The sequence below is a fragment of the Colossoma macropomum genome, unplaced genomic scaffold, assembly GCF_904425465.1.
Source record: "Colossoma macropomum unplaced genomic scaffold, Colossoma_macropomum, whole genome shotgun sequence".
Classification (NCBI taxonomy): Eukaryota; Metazoa; Chordata; class Actinopteri; order Characiformes; family Serrasalmidae; genus Colossoma; species Colossoma macropomum.
In genome coordinates this window covers 18,553,209-18,572,483 of record NW_023494799.1, presented here as the reverse complement: position 1 = coordinate 18,572,483, position 19,275 = coordinate 18,553,209, and the positions used below count along the sequence as shown (strand labels likewise).

Here is a 19,275-nt window from a genome sequence, read left to right as displayed (position 1 = left end):
TCATACGAAGTAAAAGTCCATGAGATTGTAATGTGATCCATGGATCGGTATGGACTGTAATAGGAGGCATGACTACAGCCATGTAACAGGAACCGCACCGTGAATCAGATGAGAGTGACGGATAAGCCTTGTTTCCACAAACCCAGTAGAAACCCAAAGGGAGTGGTTCCCTCATCCAAATACTGCATGGGTTGGTATTTGTGGTGGTAGAATGTTTACACCAAAATGTGCCATTCATAGAGAAGGCAGAGCTTGAAATGGAACATGTACTGTTACCAAAATAAGTGTCCTCTGGATAACAAGGTTTGTCAATACATACCCAGCCTGAGGAAGCCCTCACAGGAATGGGATCGGCTAATCCATAATTCCAGCTAGATTTAGCCCGATAATCACGCGTTATAGTTAAATTTTGATAAACCGTGAAGTTGTAATTAGTACTACCATCTCGAACAGTATACTGCCAGCCAACAATCCGGGAGCTATCAGCATTTGGATTGTAACAGGCAGCTCTGTTTGACCTGAGACATCTAACAATAGGCAATGACCTGTTATCTTCACTTGTACCATCTACCATCATTTGTTATTATTCTCATGGGTTCAGAAGCGGAATGATCTGTACAAAAAGCTTGTGCAGAAATATTAAACCTTGGGATCACATAATAGCAGTGATGCAAGGAATGGCAAACAACCATCACCTCCTAAGGTATGATTTTGTGTCCACAGGATGGCCTGAGCACAGACCATGTTGTGGTCACCAACATCCTCCACCATGCCTGCAAAAGCTATTGCCAGAATGTTTATGAAAACTACAGGTTTCATTCTTCTTTATTCCCTTTTTGTTATAAAAGTCTTTTGTTCATGCAGCTTGTCATCGTGGTAGCCGTCATCTCTTCCAGAATATAGGGAGAAAGTGTTGATGTGTCCAAACAGCTCACAGGGCAGCGTCAGGGGACCTAGATAGGCTTTGATGTCAGTTCGTCGACCACCATTCAGGAACCCGTCTGATGTCCTGTTCCTTCGTCACAGTCTCCGGTCTGCTCTGGGTATATCCTGAAAACAAAACAGACAGACACAGCGGCAGCATCATATTCTTAGTACACAACCCGTGTCTTAAGCCCTTGTATAAAAGTTTGGTTTAGCCCTTGTAATGGATACCTTCTTTCCCTACCTAACCTGGGTTCTGGCCTCTGCTGGGAGTAGGGGAGCGCTAGTCGCAAAGGGGAATTAGGAAGATCTTCACTCCTGAGGTTGACCCCCATGACCTAAACATCATAGTTCCTCCTCAGAGCATCTCCCAACCAGAGTCACCCATTTTATCCCTAAACTAGCCATCACCATAAGGTGGTGGCACCACCTTGGTATGGCTCACATGTATCCATTTTGGCTTCCCTTGACATTTTAGAGCAGAGGGTGTAGTAAGGAGGACCTGATATGGACCTTCCCACTTTGGCCCTAATGGCTGAGTGTTATGCACCTTAACCATTACCCACATAACTGCAATGATAGGATGACCCCCCTTTGTGGGTTCTTTCCATGCATCCAACACTTGTTTCTGAGCAGCGGCAACAGCCTCAGATAATGTCTGGCAGTATTGCAGCAGACTATCAGACATAACATGTATGTCTGCCGCTCTTAAATCAATAGTTCCTGGAAGTGACATAGGACGACCAGTAATAATCTCATATGGTGACAGCTGGGTACTTCTGTTAGTTGAAGCTCTGATGCTGCAAAGTACAGCCAGTAAAGCTTCCACCCATGAAACCCCTTCATGATGTAACTTGGTCAGTCTGGACTTTAAGGTTCTGTTCATCCTTTCAACCTGAGCTGATGCTTGAGGTCGATAGGGACAGTGGAGATGCCACTTTATCTCTAACAACTTTGCTACTTCTTGACAAACCTTCCCAGTGAAGTGAGTTCCTTGATCACTCTCAGTGACCCTTGGGAGACCCCACCTTGGGATAAAATCTGTCACCAGACATTTAGTGGTATGTAGGACAGTGCCTTCAGTAGTGGCATATCTCTCAATCCACCTTGAGAACTTACAAATTATTATCAAACAGTCCTGTTTTTCCTGGCATCTTGGCAAAGTGATGTAATCTACCTGCAATTCTTGAAACGGGCCACTCGGTGGTGTTACAGTTTGGTAGGGGAGGGAGACTGCAAGTCCTGGATTTGCCTTAAGACAGGTGGTGCAAACTATACAATGACTCTCCGCATACTTGCGGAATTTAGGATTCCACCATACTTGGTTGAAGCCATATACCATCTGGGTTACTCCAGGGTGACCTAGACTATGTATGGTAGCCACCAAATAGGGAAGCAGGGCATCAGGAACCACATATTTACCCCCCTTAACCCAGACACCATCGCGAAGAGATGCACCTCGCTCAACCCAAGTCCAAACTTCCAAACCCGGGGCCTGCTGGTATGAAGCAAGCAGATCAGCCAAATTTTTAACAACAGGTTGTTCACAGGGTGACAGGATATATTCAATAGGCAAAAGACAAGCCTTTTTTGCTCCATTATCAGCTAAACAGTTGCCTTGGTGTTCAGAAGATGTGGCAGAAGAATGGGCTTTTATTTTAATAATAGCAACCTGTTTTTGGAAGTGTGAGCGCTTCCATGAGGTCTGCCACCTACTTTTTCACTGGGGTTCCATTTGCTGTCAAGAAATGTCTCTGCTTCCATAACAAGCCAAAATCATGGCATATGCCATGGACATACTTTGAATCGACAAATACATTTGCTTTTAAATCTTTAGCAAGCACACAGGCACGAGTTAGTGCTACCAGTTCTGCCTGTTGTGCGGAATAATGATCCGGCAATCTACCTGTAGCTATTTCTTCATACTGTGTTGTGACAGGCCACCCTGTGCGTCGTCCCTCATCAAGGATGCGGGAAGAGCCGTCTGTGAATAACACAACATCAGCATTTGGCAAAGGTGTTTCAGCATACATGCTCTGCACCGCACTAGACACCAGAGTTTCACAGTCATGATCATCTGAGTCATACTCCAGTTCCACCAAATGATCTGAAATAGCATTCACAGGTGCCCTTTTGATCACTATATTAGGGGCAGTTAAAACTGCAAGCCAGTTACCCCACCTTTGTGCTGTCACTGAAACAATCCTGCCATTTAAGAGCAAAGAGGAAACTGAGTGTGGACGTTTAACAGTAAGAATCTGATCCAAAACAATAGGAGCAACAGCTAAAACAGACAGATAAGTTGCCTGGATTGCTCTCAGGCAAGGTGACATTCCTAGCATAACCGTGTCTATTTTAGCAGAGTAATAAAACACAGACCTCTCTTTGTCACCATGAGGTTGAGTTAAACAGCTAGACACAAATCCTAGTGATTCTGAAACATACAGCGTGAATGGTAGTTCCATGTTCACTAAGCCTAGTGCTGGGGCCTTGCATAGAGCAGTTTTAAGGGAATGGAAAGCTTGTAACTCATCATCATTTAGCTGAAACTCAGGCTTCTGATTTTCTGTTTTGGTTAGATCGTATAGTGGTTGAGCCGTTTTTGCATAATCTTCAATCCAAGGCCGACAGTAATTGCACAATCCCAGAAAAGTGCGTAGCTGTGCTAGGGTGACAAGTGGTGAAATAGCACGTACCGCGGCACACCGGTCAGGCAAAATTGACCTCTGAGCCTGTGACACCAGCTGTCCCAAATACTGAACAGAGGATTGGTTAATCCGGGCCTTTTTAAAAGAGGCTTTGTGTCCTACCGAATGTAGGTAATCTAACAAAGCTAGCAAGTCATGTTCATGTTCCTCTGCATTTGAGGAAGCTATCAAAATAATACCTGACAATGTTGCATTATTAATTTCATACTGCTTAGTATTCAGACAAGGAAAATCCAGTCAGGTTGACATGTTCAACCTTTAGTAAGTCACAATCTGCAAGAGATTTGGACCACTTCAGGCATAAAAAATAAAACTAATACCTTGCCCCATGAGCTGATTGACACCTAATGCCACCATGACAACACAGGACAACCATAAAACCTTGCACAGACCCCAGTACAGGGCAGAGGTCAGCGCTACTTTGGGCTTCTAACCACAGCTTCAGTTGTATCTGAAACTCAACCCTGAGCTTTCCAGGAAGTTAGTTCCAGTCACTGTATCAAACTTAATTTAAAACATCAAACTTTTCCTTACGTTTATACTTCCACAGGCCTATTTTGCCTTGGAGGTCACATGCATTAAGACATGTTCTGCGAGTTTGCCAGAATGACATATTTAGCTTCTCATCTAGGGACCATATTTTATCTGAATGAACAGGCACTTTCTTTTGATTGTATTTGTCCAAATAGATGAGTCTATATGTTTATATAACTGTTCATCTGCTCTGACAATGAAAACATTATCAGACCAATCAGGTGCCACCCTACCACCCCTCTGTGTGGTAGCCTTTTCTCCTGCCATGGGCTTATGGGAACACTACCGCGGTCTTCCCCTCTGTTCCATCAACAAGAGGAGGATATCCTACTGGTTTCAGGGTTTGCTTCGAAATGGGCACTCACCTAGAGCATAGACATGAGATGTCCAATCCGGGAAAACGGCACCACTTGATAGAATCCAAACCCTGGAGACTCGATCTGTTGTCTGGACAAAGTGAAGTTTATTCGTTGCACGCGCAGGTTCCAGACACCCAGCCAGCCTGTAAGACAATGGACTGTCACAGTTTTATAGCTGGACTGATGCCAAGATTAGACCCAGCTTATACAGGACAAGTAACAGGTGTGACAACATGACCATATAAGGAGAAACACAAAATAGGCAGCCTAAAATACAACTTCAGCACATTCACACACAACACAGCACATTAACTTCCTTCAATATAAAATGAAACCTGAGAATATGGAATGAAACTTGAGAAATGGAATGAAACCTGAGAATATGGAATGGAACTCAAAATACGTGGAATGAAACTTGGGAATATGGAATGAAATATGACATCATCGAGGCACTAGCACCACTAGCGTTTTCGATGTCTGAGGTTCTGTACGGATGCAGGCAGTGCGTTGCTAAGACAGCACGAAATCTACTGGCAGTAATCCTGACACGCGATTGCTTGTAAACGGGATTTCCCATGACATCCAACCCCGGGAGTCAATTGTGTTTATACTCTATACCCCATCCCTACAACCGCTCTTCCAACCCAGGTTTCTTTCTAGTACTATATCGTACTATGACATACATGCCAGGGTGTTAATTACCTCCTCACTGTTCAGGATTGCTGCTACTAGATTTCGTGCTGACTCAGTCATAACAAGGCACTGCCTGCATCCCTAGGGGATAATTTGAGTAAAAGAAGAAAAGTTGTTGGTAAAATATTACTTGACCAAAGTAGTAGATTGATATTTGTGCTTGCTTTTAAAAGTATCAGAAGTAAAAGAACTGTAAGTTTTTAAAGAAGTTCTGCAATGAATACTTTCCAAGAGACTTTCTACTTTTAGTTCAGGAGTCCTGGCGAGAAGGCTCCCATAGCTTAAAATGTGGTGGGTTAATAGGGGGCGTAAAGGTAAAAGAGGAAAAAGACACTGAAACAGAACTGAAAAAAAAATAAAACTGTCATTGTATAAAAATGTCACAGAATATGGCCATTTTAACATTAATTTGTGTGGCCAGACTTACATTACAGATATGTCATTCATTTATGACTAGACATATTACTAAATTAAGATATCTCTAATTATATTTTGACTAGGTGAAATACCAGTTTGAGATGTCTCTAATTACATTTTGACTAGTGTGAATGACATCAAATTCACCTTTGAGCTGTATGGAAGTTACAATTCAAGATGTCTGCTATTAATTACTGACTATCTGAAACGACAATTTCAGATATCTACAATTAAATTATGACTAGTCATAAAGTAAATTAGATATGTCACCTTTTGTTCTGATTAAGTCCAATTAAGGAGATCTTCAATTTCCTCGTTATTAAAGATATATTAACTATATTTTTAGATATCTGAAACTGAGATTTCACTAGTGTAGATTAAATTGTAGATATCTTGAATGAAAATAATGAACATAACTAAGTTAGGGATATCCAGAATTGTAATTTTGACTAGTCAAAAGTCTTTTTAATATATCTCCAGATAAATGACAGATATCTTGAGCATGTTTTAGCTAGACAGCTTTTGTATTTCTGTTATCTTGAATGATCATTCTTACTAGTCATAACGTAGCAGATTTACGTAGCATATTTTCGCGCCAAGTTTATCAAAATACGGGCTTGGCATTGATTGCGGTTGCAAATCAGTGGTCTGTGTGCCTTGTCAGCCCAGTCTAATTCACATTCTCATGTCTTTAACACGATTTTTAGTGCTGCAGCTCGTGCTCGACAGGAGTTAAGCAACAGAGACGATTTATTGTGTGCAACAAGAAGACTTTTTCGCCGTCAAGTACAGTGAAGTCAAGGCAAGTTGGTGCTGACTGATTAGCTAGCTAGCTATCACGGTCCATGTTAGGTTAATGCTTTCCAGTTAAGACTCTGTTAGCTTCTGTGTCCTTAGCTAGTTGTTATTCTACCAAAAATGCGACGGCTTCGAAGTCTCAACCCTAGAATAAATTTCATAGCGAATATTAAACTATATAGGTAACGTATTAACGTTATATTAGCTAGCAGCAGGTGCATTGCAACCATGAGGTGTAATCCATTTATGTTCTGTCCACGTCCAGTTGGAAGGCGGGCAAACCCTGTATGGCAGGCAAACAATTTCTTACTCCCTGGCCCAGATATCGAGGTTCTACCCTCCGCATCTGAAGTAGTGAGACTCAGCAACCACGGATTAGGTGGGTATAACTTTAAATTTTCCGTGAGCTTGTTAGCTATCAAGCAACAAAGTTCACGCTAATACAGACACATTTGAATTTGAAGTCGATGTCAGAAGCCGCTTCGGTATTTTCTAAGACTTTAGCCCTTTGCTTGGCATGTACAGAGCTGCTTCACATTTTCAATGAACACTTCCCCTGAAACATAGGTAAAACTCTATATGAATTACGAGTTTTGAAGGTCAAGTAAGTTAACTTTGGCCATGTATCAATCACTGAATTAATGAAGTAATTAAATTTAGGCAAAAAAAACAGGCTTGTGAATTTGGCAACACTTTTTTATTTATTTTCTAAAAACTTTATTATTTTACTGTTTACTGTCACCTACATTCTCTTTTTGGATTACAGTTTGTGGTTTGAATTCAGTTAAAGGTCCTTTCTGTTATTTTGCTTGACTATTATTTTGTCACTGTGTCTATTTTTAGGCAAGCCAGTGTATGAGAGGACAGGAAACGGAAGGTCAAAAATGAACTTTAATTGGAGTTTATCTGAACTGAATAACTTTGTTTGCCAAAGCTACCACACATCAGTTTAAATTTGGTTGGCTTTGAACTGGCAAGGGCCAGCAAAGGACAAAAGGTAAAAAAAAATTACAAGTGAATTCTGTAAGGGAGCTGAAGGAGAGGGTTGGCAAAAGCAGATTGTACATTTTACCACGGGCAGATGTATTGCAGGTATGAATGTTTTGTACACAGGGAATTACTGTATATTATATATGCTGAGTAATGTGTGCCATTATAGTTAAAACATTTCTCTGTCCAACACAGGAAACATCACCAACCTTAGCAATGTCCAGGACTTCATTCCCAGAGCACTCCTCTGCTCCAACACTAAGCGAGACCTCCCCAGTGGTTGAGAACACCCAAAACCAACATTTGGTGGCCAAACAGGTAAACCATTTTGAGACAAATTTATCAGTGTTATAAGGCCTGGGAGGAAAGACGTAAAGGTTAGACCTAATACAATCTTAGGGTAACAATCTTAGATTGTTAAACTAAATGTTTGAGTGCTCATGTTTTAGGCAATTGAGAACAGACGTCAGCGAATGGCAGCACGTGAGGAACCATCAAGGGGGCTGCTGTTGAAGTTCAAATATCCAAATGGATTCATCTGCATGAGAAAATTCACTGAGCCAGTGTCTGAACCAGTGTCTGAGCCAATTCAGGTAGAAGGTTCAGTCAGAGAATGTATTATGAATTTGATTTCATGACTGAAATGGCATTCTCACTTATTGGCTTAGGTGCTGTTTGACTTTGTTGGACAAGATGAAATGGCCAGTGAAATTTTCAGTGTGCAAGAAGCAACATCGTCAACACCAATTGAGAGTACTTCATCAGGATCACTTATGGATCATGGTATAAACACATCTGCAACTCTGAATATCCAGGTAAAGTGATATAACTTATTTAAAGCTGCTTCCAGTCTCAAAACAAAATATGTCATGTCTTGCTTTAAACAGAGAATGTTATTTGCTATTTGTCTTTTTAGGAAATGATCACTGATAAGCCAAATAATGGAGTTTTTGACCATCCACTGCCCTCCGCCCAGGCGCCGCCGGACCTACCTTCTGTTCAGGCGCTGCTAACCCTGCCCTCCGCTCAGATGCCGCCGGCCCTACCTTCTGCCCTGGCATCACCGACCCAGCCCTCTGCCCAGGCACTGCCAATCCTGCTGTCTTCCCAGACACCAGCGATCCTGCCCTCCATCCAGGCACTGTCGAATCCACCGTCCTCTCAACCACCGTTGATCCCAGCCTCAGGGCCGCTGGCCCTGCCCTCTGACCAGGCACCACAAGTGATTATCATTGATGATTGGTCACCAACTTTTCCATCTATTGAGCCACCCACAGTCATCCTTGAAGACCAAGAACAACTTTGTCTCTCTCCACCCCAGTCTCCTCTACGTCAGCTGGATTTGCCTTTGGAGTCCAAATTACATGTTTGGGTTATAAGGGTTATGGTAGATTACTAGCACACAAAAGCTGAAAGAAATTGTGACTTACTGTATGAGACGCATGTTACCATCAATATGCCATAAACTGTTGGGATATGGGACATGATAGACTCATTTAGACACTGCACTGCTCCACCTTCTCACAGCTGCCGTAGGGTTTATTCGAACCATCATTTCACGCACCCTATGCCATGGAACCAGTAGCCCTTGTGTGTGGAGCAAGGCCCTCATCATCTGGTTGTATGTATAAGTAATGTTAGTGTTTTACACCATTGCAGGACTATTTTGTGTGTATATATTACATAATAAAATTTAGCTAGTCTAATGGCTATCATTTATCAAAGTAGAAATCTGGTCATAACATGAGCATGCAAACATTACAAAGTACAGCTAAACATTTTAACAATTAAAAACTCCGTTATTTGTGAAAAATAAATATCATTCACAAACAGACATCTGCACCTGAATGCAGCCTACTGTATCTGGCCTGAAGGAAGACTTTTTCAACACCACTTAAATCAGGGTCCAAAGACCTACCTCATTCCCTGAATTTGGATACAGGGTTTTAAGTTGCCTGATATAAATTTCAAGGTCTTCATCAGTCACTTCAGCCAACCTTCTTCCTACTGGTACACCAAGCACTTTGGATCTTTTGTAGAGATATGATGCTGAGCATCCTAATGTGTGGCCTTGGGTCAAAAGAAAGTCAGTCTGTTCTTTTGTAATATGAACAGCTGGTCTACCTTGACCACCTGAAATAGAAGCACATTCAAAAGCTGAAAGTAGCGTTGCAATATGTTCAGCTCAATTGGTCCATAAACATCTAACAACTAGGCCAAGAAATGCATTGTATTGTTATTTTTACGACATTGTGTTAATAATTGTATTTAATTCAAAAGTAAATAGGAGGTTGTGTACACTAGATTAGCTTCTTACCTGAACTGATTCTATTTGCAGAAAATGCTCCGTTTTCAACTTGGGAATGAGAAGACATTACCGCTTTAAGCTCTTCTAGGCCATTTTTAAAGTTCATCATGTGTCTCGAGAGACAGTAAATTCAAAATTCTTCGTAAATTTCTTGATCAATCCCCAAGTTAATGAAGTTCACGTTCTCCGCATATTCCATGCTGTTGAGCTCTTTCAAGATCGTAGCATTTTCTGACTATTTTGTCAAGGATAGCCAGCACCATTTTAGCTACCCAAAATTCTGCAGGCAACAGTCAAGACGACCCAGTGGCATCACATAGGGGCCTAATGCATGCAATGTCTATAATTCAGATATCTGAAAATGTCATTTTGACTAGTCATAATCGAATTAGAGATATCTTTAATTATAATTCAAGATTTGTGACTCTTCAAATGACGAAACTCGTGACGTCTTTTGAGATATCTTCAAAGGCATTTTGACCCGTCAAATAGTAATTGTAGATATCTTCAATTGCTGTTCAGTTACAATATTAAGATTGTAAATGCAGATATCTTGAGTTGTCATTCTGAAGAGTCAAAATGTAATTGTTACTAGTCAAAACTCATTCGTAGATATCCAACATTTAATTATGCATAATCAGACGAAAGCCATTTAATGTTAAAAGGGCTTGCCATACACAGAATTGTTCTTTACCAAACATAATTACAGTCGGTCAATAGTCGATCATAAGAAAGGGAAAGATAGACATACTTGTGATGTATGGTTAAAGTATAACATTCAAACACAGACATACTTACTGTATCTTGGGCGATCTTGGACGAATATAAATCAGTACCTCATGTTCGGGTAGAATAGCCTGTATACAGTGTAAATATTTTTGTTTTTTTATTACGTATATATATATAAAATATATACAATAATACATATATAATAAAATATATAATTTTTTATATTCTTAATTTTTGTGAAGGATAGAGTTTATATTTTTATCTTATTTTTTACTTTTAGTATTATATATTTTGTCTGTAAAGTAACAAGTAACAAACTGTAAAATCTTGTTAAGTAATTAACAAGGTTGATTACCTGCTTGTTAATTCTCTTGTTACTTCTTTTCTTGAATGCCTTGCCATACCTTTGCTGCTGGAACACTGAGAATTTCCCCATTGTGGGACTTCCAAAGGATTGTCTTATCTTATCTTATCTTATCTTATCTTACACTGGCAGAAAAATGAGTGAAATCAAATCAGTAACCCAGCTGAAAAAAGAAAGGTAAAAAAAGTTGTTTGCATACCTGAAGGAGGCTATTGGTAGATGAAGGACGTGCAGGTGACTGCAACAAGAGAACCAGTAGTGACAATCATGAGATTGAGGAGGAGATTTCAGAAACATTATTCTGACTGACCTCTAGTCAGTGGCACAATGATTTCTTGTACTAACATTAAATGTTTTTATTCCACTTACCATACATAAATTAATATTCTCACAAAGTGGATGCTCAAACTCCAGTTTAGACAGATACTGAATTTTCTAAAAGCTGAACACTGACCGCCCTGCAATGGACTGGCGACCTGTCCAGGGTGTATCCTGCCTTCCGCCCAATGACAGCTGGGATAGGCTCTAGCACCCCACCGCAACCCAGAAGGATAAGCGGTTTAGATGATGTGTGTGTGTGTGTGTGTGTGTGTGTTTGTGAACACTGACCTAACGTTAAGTGCTTTACACATACCAATTCAAGCATGTAAAACCATAGGGCAAAAAGTTATAGCTCAGGTCAGTTAGGATAACTAACAATGGAAAATTCTACTAATTCAAAATTCCTCAATAATTCAGTCCATGAGATGTAAACATGTGGCAGCAGAGTCATTCAGAGTGGTTTGATAAAAAATGGTTAATTGTAGACAAATGTACTGATTTCTTTACAGTGGTGGTGATATGAATCAGGGGTCACCATGACTACAACACAAGCCATTTTATGTACTATCCAAAACCACTTGTGAACCTATATGTGGTTTTGTTTAATGATGATGGTAACATCTGAAAAACAGTAGTTTTCTCTGGAGACTATTTTGCCCTGCATGCACCCCTCTGCCATAAATGAATTAAAACAAATGGATTAAAATACATGAAGTCATAATTTTATCACAAAACTACAACGTGTCCCCAAAAAATTGACATCATTTCGTAGTCTAATAACATAGCCAATTCTCCCTCAAATGATCTCAAATTTTAAGAAAATGTGTAAAAACTAACCAAGTTTAATTTTTAATGTGTTTTTTTTTCAGGTTGAAGAATGGCATTCACTAGAAATTAAAAGGCATTTTGTGTGTTAGAATATGCTCGAACACAGTCAAACATGAGTGTGCAGCATGCATTTTTGAGAAACTTCAATAAAAATGCCCCAACTGGAAAGCAGATTTGAACATGGCACAAAAAATTCTAAGAGGAAGGCTGTCTGTGCAGGGCAAAGAGATCTGGACGACCACCAGTATCGGAAGATATCGTCACTCAGGTTTGAGAAACATTTGTACGAAGCCCCAAAAAGTCTGTAAGAAGAGCAGATTCCTCATATGACACTTTGGCGCGTCGTAAGGAAACGCTTGTGAATGACACCCTATAAGCTGCGGCTCGTTCAAGCCTTAATGCGCATATTGAACATTGTGAAGCTTTGTGGAATCAGTTATAAAATCTACATCTCTCTAAATTTCTTGTCCGAATGTTGATAAATAAATCTTGTATTATTCAACATGATGCCTATTTAATTTCATTTGCCTAGGACATGTAGTTACTCAGATATTCACATCTCAAATGATGTCAATTTGTTTGGGACACGCTGTACCATAAAACAGTTTTAGCATATATCTAACAATTTCATATCAATTTTATATAATAAGTTTCTGCAAGGGAGCTTACAGAGACATTCAATTCTTCAGACGTCTGGTTCTTCACACCTCCACTTTGAACATTTCTGAATCGTAGGTTCGCAACCATTTAATTATGCAGATTGTTTTTTTTAAATCAGTGGAATCAGTTTTAACTAACTCAACCAGCAGTCACTCGATGTCTCTCCCTCTAAAGATTTCTGCTTCATCTTCTAAACTTGTGTGAGTGAAGTATCAAACCTGGTCTGTGGTGTGAAGCCATTAGCATGCTAGCCAGCAAACTAACAGCCCCACACACCACAAAACCTGATGGTGCTGCTGGTTTCTGCTTTTTGGACAATCCAGCACCATTCACCCAACTTTAGTCATTTTTCTTGAAATTCTTCACAGTTTAGCACAAGTTAGCCGAAATCGAACCTGCCCTCCAGCAGATCTGTTAGACTACATTTACACAGCAGATAAAAGTGGCCCAAATCCGATCTTTTTCTTCATATGTGACACACGCGAACTCGAACACATTCTGGGTGATGAGTCCAGCTGTCAACCACTGGAACTTCATAATTGCTCCTGTGATGCTGGCAAAGATGAAACTGAAAGCTGCGGGAGCGACTGGCATTTGTTGGCCGTCATGACTGTTTACCTCTGGACGAGCATGCCACGTGAAGCATCGTTCTTTTGCGCATGTGGGTCAGTTTAGTAGCATGATCTGTTCAGACTAAAGTCGCATACAGATCACATTTAAAAGATAATGTGAACAGCCAAATAACAAAATCAGATTTGGTGAGAAAATTTTTTTACCTGCTGTGTAAACGAAGCCTTAGAGAACCTGCTAACATTAGCTAAACATGAGCTAACTTAGATAGCAACTCATAGTTTATTAGCTAGATTTAGAACATGAATTCAAAAACATCACTCCAATTTTAAAATAGTAACTTAAAAAATTACCTTTTCAACTGACTTTATTTCTTACATTGTGAGAGCAAACAATCAAAAACAGGGTGACTCCCTAGCTTATCATAGCAGACATGGCATGGCTAACTAACTGTTAGCAAGTGATGCTAATTTTTGTTTTATTGTATAAAGAGTTCAACATTAACAGATTATAGGATTAAGTTGAGTAAATGTCAGATTGAAAACTGCTGGTATGTCAAATAAACCAAGCATTACTTTAAACGCTGTTCCCGCTTAACTGAACACTGGTCACTCGTTCGGCCCACTGCAGCACATCTGCCTCAATACGTGTGGAATCAACCCACCTCAATATGGGTGGACTCAGTCTGCCTCAGTACGGGTACTGATTGTCACACATAGTTTTCATGCTGTTACAGTGGGTGGCAAGCCGAGTTTTTTCACAAACTTAATTTTCTAGGTACTATTATTGTTGCTGTTTTTGCTATTTTTAACTTATAAATTTAGATTTTTGAAGTGGTCTTATGATTAAAATATTTAAAAAAATGCTTATATAATAATAACAATCATATGTATAAGGCAGAATATTTAAGACATTATTTTGGTTTAAAGTTAAAATTTCAGTGTTGATTTATTAGCATTATGTTAAGCGAGCGACAGAGAGCAGCATAGCTTAGAGCTTCAGATCGAGCAGCGTCCAACCTTCACCTAAAGAATTAGCAGTTAGCAGGCTGCTAACCCCCCTCACGTCTCACGCCTCTCCCTTTTATTTTGTTTTCTCCTTCTCTCTTTCTCTGTCTCTGACACAGATATTACTTCAACCTATCCACCATGGCGTCCGCCCAAGAACAAGCTCTCCAGGCACTGAGCTCAGAGTTGGCCCAGCTGGACCGGCAGATCACCGCCCTCCTGAAGAAGTAGGACGAGCTCCTTCGGCAGAAGGCGCAGCTTGAAGCCACCCGGGAAGTTTCCTCCTTGGTGGTTGCTCCAGCCTCGTCTCTTCGTACACCAAGAGATGCCGTTCTCATGCCAGCCCCACCTGGTCCCTGGAAATGGCAGCGCCACAGAGGGCCTTGCAGACCCTCACCGCCACCCCTGCCGATATTCACCTCCTGCAACTGTTTCGCTGCCCTCAGTTCACCGCCTTCACCTATGCATCAGGCCTCCTTGCCACCCACCTCAGCGCCCCGGACCTCGTCACCCACCCCAGGACTTCTCTCCCCTCGGCTCTCATCGGACGCAACTCCTTCGGGACCGTGGTTATCCATGTTGGGACCAACGACATCTCTGACCGACGTAGTGAAGTCCTGAAGGAGCACTACCAGACGCTACTGGACACCGCCAGGAAGAAGACCGGGATCGTCATCTCCGGACCTCTTCCCACTTACAGGAGGGGATCAGAGCGTTTCAGCAGGCTCTTCGCGCTTCAGTCCTGGCTCTGTGACTGTTGCGCCCTTAACGGCTTGGGCTACGTGGACAACTGGTCCTCATTTTGGGAACGGGCAGCACTCTACTGGAGGGATGGGCTTCACCCTAGTCGTCTGGGATCTGGTGTCCTCTCTCGGAACATCGAGAGGGCCATCCACTGACTACAAAGCAAAGGCCAAAAATAGAAACTCTACAGCTTACAATGCTAGTGTTAATACTGAAAATAAGGCGATTACTAGCACTTATACTGTAAACAAGGCAAGTGCTAATAAAAATACTTATTTTATAAATATAAATGCTCATATCGCAAACTGCCTTGAGATGCCACATAGGTTTTTCCCAGTTGAGACTGTGTCTGTTCCCCAAATAAAACAAAGCTTCAAAAAGCCTCGAAAAGTTTGCTCTAGTAACTTGATTAGTATCAGACCAGTTATACCAGTTTGCAATGACCAGTCTAAAACTAGGACTGCTTAACATAAGATCTCTTACATCTAAAGCCGTCTTGTAAATGAAATTATTACAGATTACGATTTTGATGCTCTTTCCCTCACAGAAACGTGGATTAGACCCGATGAATACTTTAGTCTAAACGAAGCCACCCCCACAGGCTACAGTTATGCGCATAGCCCTCATTTAAGCGGCCAGGGTGGAGGTATAGCAACCATCCATACTAAAGCTTAAGCGTGAGCCAGAAAGTAGGCTATAAATTCTCTACTTTTGAAGTTCTTTTACTTAATATACTTGATCAAGGAACAAATAAAAATTCCTTGTCGCTCATTACAATTTACAGGCCGCCAGGGCCGTATTATCAGTTCTTACAGGAATTCTCTGAGTTTCTATCAAGTTTAATAACATTTTCAAATAAAATAATAATTGTCAGAGATTTTAATATCCACTTTAACAATCCTCAAGATGCATTAAGTAAGGCATTTATATCTATCATAGACTCAGTCGGTTTCACCCAAATTATAAAGGGGCCCACACACTACCACAACCACACTCTAGACTTAATACTGACCTTTGGTGTAGACATAGATAACTTAGCCTTTCTACCCCAGAGCACAGCAGTCTCAGATCATTACTTAATCTCATACAAAATTCTCTTTAGTGGTAATGTACATTCAACACCATGTTATCGTGTTAAGCGGACAATAACTCCCTCCACAGCTAGTAGCTTTATCAGAAACCTTCCTCAATTATCAGCTTCCATCTAATCCTACTGAGTTAGATATTATGACCAAGTTCTTAGAGGATACTTTTCGATCTACTCTAGATAGTGTGGATCCATTAAAAAGTAAAATAGTAAGGCAGAAAAAACTCGCCCCTTGGTATAATGAACATACTCAAGCTTTAAAACAGACTGCCAGACAACTAGAGCGAAAATGGCGCCTGACTAAACTAGAAGTGTTCCAGTCTGCCTGGAAGGAGAGCCTTATAGACTATAGAAGAGCACTTGCTACAGCGCACTCAGCCTATCTCTCCTCTTTCATAGAAAACAATAAGAATAATCCTAGATTACTATTTAGCACAATTTCTAAAATAACGGAGAACAAATCAGTTAGTGAACCCCAGATGCCATTAGCCTATAGCAGCAATGATTTTATGAATTTCTTTAGTGATAAAATTGAAAAAATTAGACAGAAAATTCTAATTCTATTCTTCTAGAATACACAATTAAATTCTACAAACCTGCTGCCTTATAATACCAGTCTAAATCTTGAGAATATTATAATCACTGCAGAGAGGCTGGAATCGTTTACCTTACTTCAAGAAAATTAACTAGTTAAAATTGTTTCTTCCACAAAATCCCCTACCTCTATGTTAGATCCAATTCCTACAGGTTTACTCAAGGAAATTTGGCCAGAAATATCCAAGCCTATTCTGTCAATAATAAACTCCTCTCTTAGCCTTGGATACATCCCAAAAATTCTTAAACTAGCAGTAATTAGACTGCTGATTAAGAAAGCTAAACTTGATCCCTGCGCATCAAATCATAGACCTCTCTCGAATCTCGAACATCTCAAATCTCCCCTTTATATCTAAGAGCTTGGAAAAAGTTGTAGCAAAACAATCAAGCTCCTAATTCAGTCTGGTTTTAGGCCACATCATAGTACAGAGACAGCACTAGTAAAAATTGTAAATGATCTTTTATTATTATCTGACCAAGGAAATGTGTCTCTGCTAGTCCTCCTCGATCGTAGTGCAGCATTTGACACAATAGACCACGCTATCTTACAAGATAGACTAGAAAACCTTGTAGGGGTAACAGGAATAGCTCTTTCCTGGTTCAGGTCCTACCTCACTGATCGCTGTCAGTTTGTTAACGTAAACAGGGAATCATCTGTCCATGCAAAAGTAAAGCATGGTGTTCCACAAGGCTCTATATTCACAAGGCTATATTCACAATATATATGCTACCACTGGGCACCATTATCAGTAAATACGGCATAAATTTCCGCTGTTATGCCGATGATAAAATTAAACTTAGCAAGATTGAGGACTGTATAAAAGACATAAAAGACTGGATGTTGAGTAACTTTCTCCTTCTTAACTCGGATAAAACAGGCTTCTTGGTCCAGAAGCAGCTAGAAACAAACTGCCTAATGAGGTGTATTTAAAGGAACATTTTTATAGAAGAAGGTAAAAACACTCTTAACTTCTAGTATAAGTTGAGGTCTGAAGCTCTATGCATCCTGTGTTTGCAGAGTTTGGAATGTTTAAATTAAGGGGGCCCCCTGGTCCAAAGGCCCCATAGGGAGTAGGCCTCTCACTTTCTCCCTTCTTCTCTTAGTTCCAAATAGATGAGATTATTTTAATAAGGACCATCTGTTCTGTCTCCTTTTTCAACAACAAGCAGCCTATATAAGCCATTGGCTATAGTGGTCTGGAGGGGATGCTTTAGAATTGGCACGGATCCTCTCTCAGATACTTTATAGTGCTTGATATGATACTGTTTTACTTTGTAATAAACATCTTATACAAGGAAGACAGTGTCAGCGGAGTCTCCTTCATCATCTTCACATCATCTCTACTTAATAAACAACACTAATTTTACACTTAAACTTAACAATTTCCCATTAGCATCACGCTCATCTGTAAAAAATCTTGGTGTTAAGATAGACCCTGATCTGTCCTTCGACGCACATATAACTAATATTACTAGAACAGCCTTCCTGCATCTCCACAATATTGCTAAATTAAGAAATGCATTATCTCTACAAGATGCAGAAAAGCTAGTTTATGCATTTATTACTTCAAGGCTAGATTACTGTAATGCCCTGCTGTCTGGATGTCCCAGCAAAAGCGTTAACAAGCTTCAGCTAGTCCAGAACGCTGCAGCCAGAGTCCTCACAAGAACCAGAAAGTTTGACCATATCAGCCCAGTTCTATCAACCCTACATTGGTTACCAGTTAAATTTAACATTGACTAGAAAATTCTATTACTGACCTATAAAGCTCTAAAGGGACTCGCCCCTCAGTACCTGAATGAAATTCTCTCCTACTATGAACCATCACGCCTACTTAGATCACAAGGTGCTGGCTTACTACTAGTACCTAGAATTAATAAAGTTACATCAGGGGGGAGAGCTTTCTCATACAAAGCCTCCCAGCTTGGAATAGTCTTCCTGTTAATGTTCGGGACTCAGACACAGCCTCAGTCTTTAAGTCTAGGCTAAAAACTTACTTGTATAGTCAAGCCTTTGGTAATTAGTTTTCCCTGTCAGATCCAGACCTGACGGAGTCTCTGCTGCTCTGTTTATACTGTAATCTGTGAGCAGTCACTCATTACAGAACTGACTCTTTGTGTGTTTTTCCTTTCTTTGCCGAGTTGAACAGCTGGCCATCCTGTGCGTCTGATGCTGTTGCCTCGCCTGCCTTGATCGGGTACCCACTGCTCACCAGCCCCCTGGACCAGCTTGACCACCACTGAGCTTCATGCTGAACAACGCTATGCAAACCTCACCGTCACAAACTGACCCTCCCAATGATGCTGCTGCTGCTGCCTAAACTAAACTAATCAATTGAACTATTGTTCCACCCATTTTCCCTGTTGTGTACTACAGTACTTTATACTAACAATGTTTAGCTATCCGGTGTCAACCAGAGGAGGATGGGTTCCCCTTCTGAGTCTTGGTTCCTCTCAAGGTTTCTTCCTCCTGCTCTTAGGGAGTTTTTCCTTGCCACTGTTGCCACTGGCTTGCTCATGGGGGGTTTGGACCCAGATTTCTTTCTATAATGCTGATTTTTATTTATTTTTTACTTAATTAATTTTTTTTTTTTTGTAAAGCTGCTTTGTGACAACACCTGTTGTAAAAAGCGTTATATA

The 19,275-nt window shown here is 40.6% G+C and overlaps 1 protein-coding gene across 1 annotated transcript; it reads left to right on the top strand.

The window, feature by feature from the left end:
• The first annotated feature begins 6,771 nt into the window (after positions 1-6,771).
• On the top strand, positions 6,772-15,109 carry LOC118819315. The gene is made up of 8 exons (XM_036587046.1): positions 6,772-6,812; positions 7,277-7,525; positions 7,619-7,741; positions 7,873-8,016; positions 8,092-8,238; positions 8,340-8,743; positions 14,330-14,437; positions 14,554-15,109. Exons 3-8 carry the CDS (start codon positions 7,640-7,642, stop codon positions 15,107-15,109), a joined length of 1,461 nt encoding a protein of 486 aa, XP_036442939.1. The 5' UTR covers positions 6,772-6,812; positions 7,277-7,525; positions 7,619-7,639.
• The last annotated feature ends 4,166 nt before the right edge of the window (positions 15,110-19,275 follow it).